The 13,584-nt window shown below is 50.4% G+C and overlaps 2 protein-coding genes and 1 long non-coding RNA gene across 4 annotated transcripts in view; 2 read left to right on the forward strand and 1 right to left on the reverse strand.

The window, feature by feature from the left end:
- The window catches only part of GON7 (GON7 subunit of KEOPS complex), a 73,000-nt gene extending 66,509 nt beyond the window's left edge, over nucleotides 1-6,491 (forward strand). The window contains exon 2 of the mRNA XM_070477934.1: nucleotides 5,918-6,491. Within this exon, the coding sequence (XP_070334035.1) occupies nucleotides 5,918-5,997 (80 nt within the window). The 3' untranslated portion in view covers nucleotides 5,998-6,491. The remainder of the gene's footprint in view (nucleotides 1-5,917) is intronic.
- An 88-nt stretch (nucleotides 6,492-6,579) lies between these two features.
- On the reverse strand, nucleotides 6,580-11,025 carry LOC139038703 (uncharacterized). Its single transcript, XR_011491784.1, has 4 exons — nucleotides 10,940-11,025; nucleotides 9,943-10,071; nucleotides 7,911-7,967; nucleotides 6,580-7,815 (listed from the first exon to the last, which is right to left on the reverse strand). It is a non-coding gene; the product is annotated as an uncharacterized lncRNA (long non-coding RNA).
- A 16-nt stretch (nucleotides 11,026-11,041) lies between these two features.
- Nucleotides 11,042-13,584, forward strand: part of ITPK1 (inositol-tetrakisphosphate 1-kinase) — a 156,660-nt gene continuing 154,117 nt past the window's right edge. Inside the window, exons 1-2 of one of the 2 annotated variants that reach the window (XM_070477929.1) lie at nucleotides 11,042-11,143; nucleotides 11,627-11,858. In XM_070477929.1, coding sequence (XP_070334030.1) covers nucleotides 11,764-11,858 — 95 coding nt within the window. In that variant the 5' untranslated portion in view covers nucleotides 11,042-11,143; nucleotides 11,627-11,763. The remainder of the gene's footprint in view (nucleotides 11,144-11,626; nucleotides 11,859-13,584) is intronic. The other variant, XM_070477930.1, reaches the window with a different exon arrangement.

Here is a 13,584-nt window from a genome sequence, read left to right on the forward strand (position 1 = left end):
AGACGGATCTGTGTTCTAGATCCGAGGTGGGGATGGGAAAACGTCAACTGCTGAGGCACATGGGTTTTGTGCTTGTTTATTTTTTTCCTTTTTAAATCTTGGTTTCTCGTAAAGCGAGGTCCCTTTGTCGTCCTCTGTCTGGCAGAGTGCAGGGGGTGGGACTGTGCCAGGAAAAGCAATTTAGGACCCAAGAGGCCACCAGGGGCCTCTTTCCCCATGACCCCAGAGGGTGGACGTCACCGGGGCTCATGGGGCTGTCAGGGGTGGGCTGTGGGTGGCATTTCTTAATATAGTTAGTCAATAGCTGTATTTTCTAAGTGCCACAGAGGACTAAAAGAATGTCACTTAAATGTCTGGCATTGAGGTTACTGATGACTTTGAGAGGGACATTTCCCAGGCCTTGGAAGGAGAACAGATGTCACAGAAGGGGCCATCATGGAGACAGATCCCTGTGCTCAGGCCTGGTCGCTGCTTTTTCACCACTTCGGCTCTGAGCACGAGTATAATGCTGTGAACAGAGAGCTGGCATCACCCAAGGAGACTTTGACCTTGCAGTCCTTGGAACTTTCCCTTACTCAGGTCAAAGGAAGAGCTGAACACTGCTGGCTTTCTCCCCTTTCCTCGGTTTATTGGCCTGTACAAAGGGCACGTTTCTGCAGCCAGCCGCGTTGCAAAACTCAACAGTACAGCCTTGTTTCTCTGGGCCTTTCCTTCCTTCTTTCCACCTGAGGTCTTTTGAAGAGGGTTCCTGTCCTAGACCTCCCTGCCCCTTCCCAGGGAAACAGGGAATGGGGGGAGAGCGCAGCAGGAGGCAGCAGGTCCTACTCTGCCCTTACCTGTGACTTTCTGCTAAGCATTATCCCATCCGAGTCCTCATTCAGTGTGAAAATGGGGAGAACACATCCCCTCTTTGCAGGTGGCTATAGAAGTCTGTAAAGCAATGTCCCTGGGGGCTAAGAATCTGCCTTGCAATGGAGGGGATGAGGGCTTGATCCCTGGTGAGGGAACCAAGATCCTACATGCCGTGGAGCATCTAAGCTGGCGTGCAGCAGCCACTGAGCTGGCAAGCCACAACGTGCCGGACTCTGCAATGATAGATCCCACATGCCGCAAGGAACTAAGACTTGATGCAACCAAATAAATATATAATTTTTTAAAAAAGCTCTCTGAGAACCAGGTTCATGGTTTCACTAGCTGTGTATAGTCTAAATGAACATCTCTTGGATTGAATCATCTCTCTCCCACTAGACCTGCGATGTGAGTTTAAATCTCTTCCTTGCCACTTTTTTTTTTTCTGGGAATGACAGCTGACTTTAGAGTCTGATCAGTTCTGCAATCTTCAAGGAAGTCAGCTCAGGCAAGATTACTTCTTGGTGTTAGAACTATTAGGAAGTCTATCAGCAAGGGAATGGACAGCACAATTGTGGCAAATTCATCTGATGAAATAAGACAATCATGGGGAGAAACCTTGATACCCATAACAATATGTGTGCATCTCACAGACAATGTTGAGTGAAAGAGTGCATATCATAAGGTACTACTTATACGAAGTACAAGTATATCAAGATTGCCGGGAGAAATATCAATAATCTCAGATATGCAGATGACACCACCCTTATGGCAGAAAGTGAAGAAGAACTGAAGAGCCTCTTGATGAAAGTGAAAGAGGAGAGTGAAAAAGTTGGCTTAAAGCTCAACATCCAGAAAACTAAGATCATGGCATCCGGTCCCATCACTTCATGGCAAATAGATGGGGAAACAGTGGAGACAGTGGCTGACTTTATTTCTCTGGGCTCCAAAATCACTGCAGATAGTGATTGCAGCCATGAATTTAAAAGACACTTACTCCTTGGAAGGAAAGTTATGACCAACCTAGACAGCAATATTAAAAAGCAGAGACATTACTTTGTCAACAAAGGTCCGTCTAGTCAAGGCTATAATTTTTCCAGTGGTCATGTATGGATGTGAGAGTTGGACTATAAAGAGAGCTGAGTGCCAAAGAATTGATGCTTTTGAACTGTGGTGTTGGAGAAGACTCTTGAGAGTCCCTGGACTGCAAGGAGATCCAACCAGTTCATCCTAAAGGAGATCAGTCCTGGGTGTTCATTGGAGGGACTGATGTTGAAGCTGAAGCTCCAATACTTTGGTTACCTGATGCAAAGAGTTGACTCATTTGAAAAGACCCTGATGCTGGGAAAGATTAAGGGCAGGAGGAGAAAGGGACGACAGAGGATGAGATGGCTGGATGGCATCACCGACTCAATGGACATGAGTTTGAGTAAACTCCGGGAGTTGGTGATGGACAGGGAGGCCTGGAGTGCTGCAGTTTATGGGGTTACAAAGAGTTGGACATGACTGAGCAACTGAACTGAAATGATACGAAGTATAGAAGGGGCAAAACTCACCCGTGTAAAGAAAGTCAGGAGTTTTACTTTGCTTGGGGGCTATTATCTGGGAGGGGGCATGAATCTTATCAAGACTTTAGATCTAACTTCTGGTTTCTGAGAAATGTAGGGACAGATGGATGAGCTAAATGGTAGAAGCAACTGGACAATTCCAGAAGGCTGGCCCTTCTGCAGGACAATCAATGCAGTATCTTTCTCGAGGGTAGTTGGTTGAGGTCAGAAGAGCTCAAGAGACGTCCCGACCAGCGGCCTTGGTCTGGATCCTGGTTTGGACAAACCAGTTGTAAAGGAAACTTTGAGAGGCACATGCTGTGTGCTGTGTTTAGTTGTTCAGTCGTGTCCGACTCTTTGCGAACTCATGGACTGTAGCCCTGCCAGGTTCCTCTGTCCATGGGGATTCTCCAGGCCAGAACACTGGAGTGGGTTGCCATGACCTCCTCCAGGGGATCTTCCCAACCTAGGGGTTGAACCCCGGTCTCCTGCATTGCAAGTGGGTTCTTTACCATCTGAGCCACCTGGGAAGCTTGCTTCAGAGTATACAATTAATTAAAATATCAATATCTGTAAAGATTTTTTCTAAAAGAAAAATCTGTTAAATTTTTGATAGAGATTACCAGTTTGCCTTCTATGGAAACTGTAACAATTCAGCTCATACCTGTAGAGGCACGTAGGGGTATTTAAATATGGATCAAGTTCTTGATGTCAAGGATTTTTTCCCCCCTGGTTTTGTTTTAAAGCATGATAATGCTAAATTGGTTCTATTAGAAAACATTATTTTTAAAAGATTTTTGTTTTGTTCAGTCACTCAGTTGTGTCTGACTCTTTAGCCACCCCATGGACTGTAGCATGCCAGGCTTCCCTCTCCTTCACTATGTCCTGGAGTTTGCTCCAACTCATGTCCATTGAGTCAGTGATGCCATCCAACCATCTCATCCTCTGTCATCCCCTTCTCCTCCTGCCCTCAATCTTTCCCAGCATCGGATCTTTTCCAATGAGCAGGCTCTTCACATCAGGTGGCCAAAGTATTGGAGCTTCAGCTTCAGTCCTTCCAATGAAGATTCAGGGTTGATTTCCTTTAGGATTGACTGGTTTGATCTCCTTGCTGTCCAAGGGACTCTCAAGAGTCTTCTTCAGCACCATAGTTCGAAAGATGTTTACTGCCAAAAAATTAGGATTAATTTCCAGGTTGGTGAAGACAAGTCAACACATAGGACTGCCTTGGAAGTTTCCCTTTCTGTAAATAAACCTTTCAACAAGGAAATGGACATTTACTGGACTTCTGTTGTATGCCAGCACTTTATGCATTTTCTCATTTCATAATAGCCATGTGTTTTTCCTTTTTATAATTAGGTTTAGTGGAAAAGTAATATAAATTTTTTAAAAAGCAATATAAATTTGATGAAAAATATTTTAATCACTTAACAAATAGGCAATGAAACATGATTCCCTACCCTGTAGGAAACTCTTCTTCCCAGTTCCTCTTCCAAAAGGCAGCCACTGTTAATGGTTTCTTGTGTATCTTTTCAGAAACGAAGCATTCTTTGTCCACACAAGTATCTCTATGAATATGTGGTCCCCTATATCAGTGGTGTATTATACCTGGGTGCTTTGATTTAACGTATCTGAGAGACTCTCACGTATTTGCTCTTATGAAGGCCACTGACGGTCTCCCTGTGGTCAGATCCAAGGCCACCTGTCAGTCTTCCCTTACCCCACAACTTCCAGGGCTGGCACTCTCCTGGGTTTCCTCCTACCCCCTCAGGTCTTTCGCTGGCTCCATCACGCCTCCCTGACCTCCAAACATCATACTATTGGCCCCATCCTTGAACTTTTCTCTGCCTACATTCACACCCTGGATGATCTCATCCAGGCTTGATATCACCCCTATACTGACAACTCCCGATTTTATATCTCTAGCCCGAGTCATGCCCTGAACCCCAGATGTCTTATCAAATTGCCTGCCTGAATCGCCATCAGATGTTTGACCAATGACTCAAACGGAAACTGTCCGAAATGGAACTCCTGACTTAAGCCCCTACCTCTTCACCTCCTATCGCCTTCCCCATTTCAACTCCATTTTTTCCCCCAGTTGTTCAGACCCCAAACCTCCGACATCCACGAGTTCTTTCTTGCTCTCAAATCCCATATCCCACCCACTAGCAAATCCCATCGACTCTTCCTTCAAGCAATATCCGACCAATTCTCACCATCTTTGCTGCTACCTGGGTCTGAGCCACCATCAGTCATTACCTAGGTTATTGCAATAGAACTCTAACTGGTCCTCTGTCCCCTAGCCTTGCTCCCTTACCCAGTCTCCTCCATACAGCAGCGGAGTAGACCTGGTTAAGCATGATGAGGTCCTGTGTCCCTCCGAGGAATCCTGTCTCTCTTAGAGTAAAAGGCAACGTCTTTGCAGTGCTCCGGGAGCCCCATGTGACCTCTGTGTGGACTCCCCCTCCACCTGTTCCCTCTCCGCTGCTTCTTCTGCTCCAGCCTGTCTAGCCTCCTGACTGTCCCTTGTCAACACCAAGGCTGTCTTAGACCATTTGCCGTTTCTCTGCTTGAGAGCTCTTACCGCAGATATTTGCATGGATTTACTTGCTCACCTTTGTCACATTTTTTGCTAAATGTGACCTTCCAGTGGGATTTACCCTGACTAGTGGATTAAGACGGTGATCTGTCATTTCCCATCTTCCCTGTATGCTTTATTATTAATTTTTGTAGCATGCGCCACTTACTAACATACTAGGTCATTTATGAGAATATAAGCTCCACAAGGACAGGCAGGAGTTGGGGAGGCATCCATCTGCCTCCCACTTTTGCACTGTTTTCATCATTGCAGTATCCCTAGTGCCTAGAATAGTTCCTGGCACATAGGAGATGCTTAATAATTATTTACTGATTGAATGATGGAACAGATCTCATTCTATTTGATTGTTTAAATGGCCACAGAAGTCCACTATATGGATGATGTAATGACAGCACAGTGGTGGCTAATATTCACAAGGCATGTCTGATAAGGTCCTTTATGAATTCAGACTCATTTATACTTCTCACCAACCTTGTGAGCTAGGTTTGATAATCACTTCCACTTAATAGATGGTGAAACTGAGGTTTAGTTTTATCGTCTGTTCCCTCAGTCACACAGACAATACATGATCATGCCATTCTGGCTGTCTTGAACTAGCACATTTAATTTCTGTGCCAGACTGTTGCAGAATGGGTTTACTTAATCAGTTTTCTACAAACGGACACCATCTTTTGGTTCTCAGATGAGGCAAGCAAAGCTCAGAGATGTTAAGAAGCTTGCACAAGGTCACACAGCTAGAATTCAAGTCCATCAGTTGAATCCTGGGTTGGAACTCTCAATCACTACATTGTCTCATCTCCCAAAGTTGACTTCTCCCTAAGGCAAAGGATTGGGGTTAGGAGGGCAGTCCTACAGCAAATTCAATAGCAAAGATGTCACTTGGCGACAAAGGTCTGTATAGTCAAAGTTATGTTTTTTCTAGGAGTCATGTATGGTTGTGAGAGATGGACCATCAAGAAGGCTGGGTACTGCAGAATTGATGCCTTCGAACTGTGGTGCTGAAGAAGACTCTTGAGAGTCCCTTGGACAGCAAGGAGATTGAACCAGCCAATTCTAAAGGAAATCGACCCTGAATCTTCATTGGAAGGACTGAAGCTGAAGCTCCAATACTTCGGCCACCTGATGTGAAGAGCCTGCTCATTGGAAAAGATCCTGATGCTGGGAAAGATTGAGGGTGAGAGGAGAAGGGGGCAACAGAGGATGAGATGGTTGGATGGCATCACTGACTCGATGGACATGAGTTGGAGCAAACTCAGGGAGATAGTGAAGGACAGGGGTGCCTGGTGTGCTGCCATCCATGCCGTCTCAAAGAGTCGGACATAATGGAACAACCAAATAAGAAGAAGAAGGGTGGCGGCCAGCTTCTGCCTCTTGGCAGTCTTCTCCCCAAGGCCGTCTCCTGCAGTTCCCCTCCTAGCTCTGGAATCCTCTCTCTGACGGCCCTTGCCCATGAACACACAAGAAAGCCCATTTAATCTCTCTTATTGGCTGGTCTGCCTCCCAAAGGGAATGTAGATGATTCTAGGCTTCCATTCCGGAGTCTCCCACCTCAGAGAGGTCAGGGGCCATCTGGAGGGCCTTACCTGATGTTCATTTAGTCACTTTTATTGAGCGCATCTGCGTAGGGCACTGTTGGAGGCAGTTTGGCTTCCTTTAGAATCCAGCCAGCACCAGCCAGCATTATCTATCGCTGTGTTACACGAACAATGGCGAGCAGAGAAAAACACAGTCCCTGCCCTCAGGGGGCTCACATTTGTCAAGCACTCCACTCACAGGGGCAGCTGGATGGCTGAGATGCCAGGAAGGGACACCTGGGTTGAAAGCTGCTGGGTGAGGTGAGGGTGGAACACTGCAGAAAAAAACGACTGCATGTCTAAAGGCTCTAGGGACTGCAGGGACCACAAGAGGCCAGCATGGCAGGGCAAGGGTGAGAGGGAGGTGGTGGGAGATGAGGGTGGGAGGCCTTGACCATCTCAGGGAGTTTTGATTTTATCCTAAGAACAGTGGGAAGTCAGCCGGGTGGGGTGGGGGAGCGCAGTGAGGAGCCTGATTGGACCGATCAAACCTGACTTGCCGTCTGAAGTCCCTCCTGGCTGAAGTGCAGAGAACAGACTGGCTGAACTGAGGGGACCGACATGTAGGAAGGGGTGCGGGGAAGGGTTGACGGGCTCCGTGGCACAGAAAGAAAGGAGCGAGGAGTGAATCTGAGGAATATTTGGTCTGAGGTCATGCTCCTCCCTTGGACCAGCCATACTCAAAGTCTGGTTGATTGCGCAGGGGCGGGGACAGCAGAAAGGCCCACTTCCTTGGTCAAGGTGGGGCAAGGTTGGTTGAAGGATGGTTCCAACCCTGGAGCTCCCTGGGAGATGACCAAGATCTTAAAACAGAGGTATAAATGCATAATTTCCCATTCTCATGGAGAGGAGGTTTGAGGCCAGGATCTGCCCAGGGTTCCAGAGGCGTGTGGGTGGGTCAGTGGGTCGGTGGGTCCCTGGTCTTACCAATGCACAGGAGGAACTTGATTTTCCCTGGGCCGGGGTCCTGGCCCTCAAAACACGTTCCTCTCCTCTCACATCCCTCTCATCTCCAAAACGGTGGTGGGCTACGGGGGTGAGGGAACTCTTGATCTTGGAATGCTGGTTCAGGCTTTCCCACTTTTCTGCTCTGTGACCTTGGGCAAATCCCCTTCCTTCTCTGGGTCCATTACTTCATTGATAAGACAGGAAGTTGGAGTAATCAGTGACTCAGACTTTGCGGGTTTGTTGAACGCTATAGTCATGATGCATGTGATTTCTGGCAGCTTCAGGGGTTCCTGAAGTCCTGGGGTGGGGCAAGGAGGGGACTTAATTAGATCTCAAGTTAAGAATCCTTACATATACACACTACTATATATAAAACAATCAACAAGGACCTACCTTATAACACAGAGAATTCTCCTCAATATTCTGTAACAACCTCCATGGGGAAAGAATCTGAAAAAAAAAATAGATATATTAATACTATAGCTGAATCACTTTGCTGTATGCCTGAAACTAACACAACACTGTAAATCAGTTATACTCTAATATAAAATAAAAATTAAATTAAAAAAAGAATCCTGGTATGGAAGCAACTGAAGAGTCACAGATGAATGGATCAAGGTGTGGTACAGACCCACATACACGAATATCACTCAGTCACAAGGAATCTTACCATTTGTGACAACACAGGCGAACATAACGGTTATTATATAAGTGAAATAAGTCAGAGAAAGGCAAATACCGTATGATTTTACTTATATGCTGAATTTAAAACACAAATGAACAAAACTAGAAACAGACTCATAGAACAAACTTGTGGTTGTGGGGCGGGGGCAGGGTGCAGGAACGGGCAAAATAGATGAGGGAGATTAAGAGGGACAAACTTCTAGCTATAAAATAAGTAACAGGGCTGTAATGAACAGTACAGGGAATATAGTCAACAATACAGCTGATAATATTGTAATCACTTTGTGTGGTGACAGATGGTAACTAGAGTTATTGTGATCATTTCATAATACATTGAGTCATTATGTTGTACACCTGAAGCTAATATAATACTGAAAGTCAATTATACTTCAATTAAAAAAAAACAAAAGAGTTCTTGGTGAGACAGTAACAAGCTCCATTTCTGATGACCTGATGGGAGGACCAGTCTAATACCCTGTCCTGATCCTCCCCACAATCTTTTAAGGCAAGCGCTACTTTCTCAACACGGAGATCAGAGGCAAAACTTACATGACTTGTCCAAGCTGGGAGGAACTGAACTGGGATTCCCCCCCCCAAGGCAGGTCTTTCTGAAGCCAAAGACTGTTCTTCCCAGTACAATGAGCAGCATTGCTCCTTCTGTCCCTACTCTGCACCAGACCCTCTCACAACACCACACATTCTAGGCCTCAGAGCTCTTCTGCGGTGCTTTCAGGAGGCAGGGCTTACCTCCTAAGGGAAGAGGGAGGACCTGAGGCCCAGAGAGGCTAAGTGGCCTGCAAGAATACCCAGCCAGTAACAAACACATGAAAAGATGCTCAACATCACTCATTATCAGAGAAATGCAAGTCAAAACCACAATGAGGTACCATTATACGCCAGTCAGGATGGCTGCTATCCAAAAGTCTACAAGCAATAAATGCTGGAGAGGGTGTGGAGAAAAGGGAACCCTCTTACACTGTTGGTGGGAATGCAAATTAGTACAGCCACTATGGAAAACAGTGTGGAGATTTCTTAAAAAGCTGGAAATAGAACTGCCATATGACCCAGCAATCCCACTTCTGGGCATACACACCAAGGAAACCAGATCTGAAAGAGACACGTGCACCCCAATGTTCATCGCAGCACTGTTTATAATAGCCAGGACATGGAAGCAACCCAGATGCCCATCAGTAGACGAATGGATGAGGAAGCTGTGGTACATATACACCATGGAATATTACTCAGCCATTAAAAAGAATTCATTTGAATCAGTTCTAATGAGATGGATGAAACTGGAGCCCATTATACAGAGCGAAGTAAGCCAGAAAGATAAAGACCAATACAGTATACTAACACATATATATGGACTTTAGAAAGATGGTAACGATAACCCTATATGCAAAACAGAAAAAGAGACTCAGATGTATAGAACAGACTTGTGGACTCTGGGAGAAGGCGACGGTGGGATGTTTCAAGAGGACAGCATTGAAACATGTATATTATCTAGGGTGAAATAGATCACCAGCCCAGGTTGGGTGCATGAGACAAGTGCTCGGGCCTGGTGCACTGGGAAGACCCAGAGGGATCTGGTGGAGAGGGAGGTGGGAGGGGGGACTGGGATGGGGAATACATGTAAATCCATGACTAATTCATTTCAATGTATGACAAAAACTACTGTAATGATGTAAAGTAATTAGCCTCCAACTAATAAAAATAAATGGAAAAAAAAAAAAAAGAATACCCAGCCAGGGTGTAAGGGGAGGGGAGATGGGTGAAGGGTGGAGCTAGCTGAGAGTGGAGACAGAGGTCTTCTGTGCTTCCTCCTGGAATCTGGTGTCGACAAGCTTCACCTAGTTGCAGCTGGGAAGGCCTGCAGGAAGAGGGATGGGGAAGCTGTAATTAGGGGAAGAAGGCAGGCCCCTAGGGCTGGGCCTTAGAGAATAAGCTCCAGCCTGGTCACCCCTAACCACTTGGTTCTTCCATTTCTCCCTGCCTCTATTCAAGCCACCCCCAATTCTCAGGCCTGTCAACCTCATCCTTATTTTCCAAGGTCAGCTTAAATGTCTTCCCTGAAAACCGGAGACACTTTCCACTCCACCCCACCCATTTTTCCTGCCGTGGCCTGGGGAGTGATGCCCACTTGGCCCAAACTCTTTGAAGGCAGGATGCTCCCCTAGGGCCCTACAGGGGAACCAAGGGTGCTAGTCACTCTGATGCTTGAGCTTCTAGTTTCTCCCCTCCTTGCCTCTCCGTTGGAGGGAACCCAGAGTGTGTCTAGTGGTTAACCTCCTTAAGCCTGAGAAGGCCCCAGGGTGTTTATGTCCCCAACCCCAGGGGCCCCCATCCTGGGCCTGGGTCTGTCTCCTCCGGGGAAGACAGATGATCGAGTGTCTGCATCTGCCGCGCCCCCTGCCCCCCAACCTCCCCGGCCCTCCTGTCTCCCCCCCCGTCCCCCGCCCGTCCCCCAACACCCCCCCGTCCTCCAAACACCCCCCCCCCCCCTGTCCCGCGCCCTCTGCCGCAGTTGAGGCTGAATACTGCTCAGGGTACAGAGATGTTTTTGATGAATGAAATTCAAGTGGCTCGATCACTCCGAAAGGACAGGCAGAAAGTGCCCACACCGCGACTCCTCTAGTTCCTTTAAAAAGTAAAAGCGCTTGGCAAGGATCGCCGTAAATCCAGCCCTGCTCCTTCGGACCCCCAAGCTCCGCCGCTGAGCCTTTCACACAAACACGCACCAAAGAACCAGACCCGGGGGGAGGGCGCGGCGCCTTTAAGAGGCGGCGGGCAGTGCTGCCCCCTGGCGGCCGGCGCTCTCGCGCTTCCTCCGCCCCGGCGGGGTCCAGCGGGCCGGCTGGCCGGGTCAGCGCGGTGGTGGCGACGGCGGCGGGCCGCGCGCCGGGGCGAGGACCGGGACGAGGAGGAAGTGGCGGCGGCTGCGGGTGAGGACGGCGGGGGGCGCGGGCGCGGGGGGGCGGTGGCGCGGGCGGCCGCGTGCGCCCGGCCGGGGTCCGAGCGCGTCGGGAGGGGCACGCGCCCGGCTCGGATCAGCGGAACGCGCCGCCGGGGGCTCCTAGGGGAGGGCCCCCAGCGATCGAGAGCGAGAAGGAGGGCCGGGAGGAGGGACTTGGGGGCGGCGCGCTGCCCACGCTTGGGGACCGATCGTCGGTGGCCGCCGCTGGAGGGCGTGCGGCTCGGTTCCGAGCGCCGGGAGGGCGGCGCCGGAGAGGGAGGGCCTGCCTCCTCTCCTCCCCGGCCCGGCCCGGCGCTCGCGAACTTGCGCGCCCGGAGCCCCGCAGGCGGCGGGGGCGTGGGCGGCGGCGGCGCGGGCGGCCCCCGCGCGGTGGCAGCCAGTGGAATGCCGCGCTGAGCGCCGCTCCCTCCGCCCGGGCGCCCGCCCCGCCCCGGCCCGCCCCTCCCGGCAGGACTGCGCGCCCGGAGCCCCGTTCCGCGTCCCCGCCGCCGGGAGGAGGTGCCCGCACGCTCGCGGCGCGCGCCGGGCCGCCAGACTCGGCCTGTGGGCGATTTCCTCCGGACCCGAGCTCCCCGCCCGAAGAGGAAGATGCAGACCTTTCTGAAAGGGAAGAGAGTTGGCTACTGGCTGAGCGAGAAGAAAATCAAGAAGCTGAATTTCCAGGCCTTCGCCGAGCTGTGCAGGTAAGGAGGGACGGGGCTCTGGCCCCCCCACCCCCCGGGGACCCCCGGCCTGAGCCCCCGGTTCAGCCTCGGGGGGCAGGGGGCTGTTTCCGGAGGTTAGAGCGAAACGGGAAGAGACGGTGCGCGGGGACACTGAGTCCGAGTAGCCAGGTGGCTGTGGTGTTCGAGGGAAGCGGTGGGCAGTACGAGCGGTGTGGCACGGACCAAGGCTCTCACGTGCACGGAGACCCCGGGTGGGGAGACCCCTGGCTCCCCCGGGCGTGACGGGAGCGCTGCTGAAGGTGGCAGAGGGACCTGGGAAATGGGGGCAATCCACGCTGTCTGCCCGTGGCTGGAGGTTACTTTTGGACTGGAGTGGTCCTCTTCCTTCGTCCCCGTTCTCTTCGTGGAGGAGGGCACCCATGTTTGTGTGTTTGCGGAGCACCTACTAGATGCCCCGCCGGCGCAGCTCTCTTTGCAAGAATCTGTCGTTGCATGTCACTGGATTAAGCCTCTTTGAAGCGAGTAGCAATACTTGGCGTGTAGGTGATTTGCTGTCTCATTAGAGCCTCGCACCAGCCTTGAGAATCGGCTGGGTTGGTGATTCTGGGCCACGTGTCTGAGAGGGGGGGAAATCCATCCGCAGAGAGGTGGGGTACCTGGCCTGGGGTCCCACAGCCAGGGAGTGGCTGGTGCAGAATGTAAAGGCTTGTGTAGAATGGCCTTCTTCCCTCGAGGTCCCCACCCCCAACTCCATGCAGTTCCTTAGTGGGGGAGACTCCAGGTGTTTTAATAAGATGGGGTCACGTTAGTCCATTACAGATGCATCCAGTCTTGGGTCGGCTTTGCCTCACCTTGTTCCCCTATGGTGGCTTTTTGCCTCTGAGAAGCCCTAAGTTAAATCCCGTTCTCAGTGAAAGCCTCAGAGAATCTGGCTCCCCAAGCCTTTTCCAAACTCCAGGTGGAAAACCTTTTATGCTGTGTCTGCACTTGGTAGATTTGATTCTCAAAAATGGGCCCCCCTTGCATTTTTGTCCCTGTTGGGTCACCAAACATAATGATGAATTGAACAATTGAGTTTCCTTATCTCCTGGCATGCGGAGCGAGTGGCTGGTCTGAGCTGGCCTGTGGATGCTGGCACAGCACCTCTGCCCCTCTCATGCCTGTCCCCAGGGCCTGCTGCTCCTTGGCCTGTTCCAGCCCTGCAGGTGCCCTGCTCCCCACAGCCAGAGGGGCGCACCTTGTCTAAAACAGCTCCTGGTTGCGCATCCCTCGGTCTGGGGATGGAGTTGGCTGCAGCCTCTCCTGCTGGCTTCCCTGGGAGAAAGCACGCTTTTCATTTGCAGGAGGGCATGCCAAATGACTGGGGAATTCACAAGGAAACGGGGAGGAACTTCTAGCCAGAGCCCTGCAAGTGTGAGGACTTTTGCAGCCTTAGAAAGGGGCGCTTGAACACACACATGTGGACGATGTGCCCTAGACAGTGAAGACATGTGCAGAAACCCCTTTGACGTGTTCTTGAAATCTGGTTCTGGTGTTGGGTGCCTGAGCTCCCCCTGCAGTCATCTGAGACTTGGGAAATCCCCACTGATACCTTGCACCCTTTTTCCTGAGGTCTTTCTCTATTTGTGTCGTCCTGTGCCTGCAGCTGAAGCACGAGGCTTGTCATCTGGTTGGTATGTTTTGCTTGGTAATTAGGAGGCTCTCGCAACACAGTTCCAGCCGAGACTGAGACTTGTGGCTGGGT

The sequence above is a fragment of the Odocoileus virginianus genome, chromosome 16 (genome assembly GCF_023699985.2).
Source record: "Odocoileus virginianus isolate 20LAN1187 ecotype Illinois chromosome 16, Ovbor_1.2, whole genome shotgun sequence".
NCBI lineage: Eukaryota > Metazoa > Chordata > Mammalia > Artiodactyla > Cervidae > Odocoileus > Odocoileus virginianus.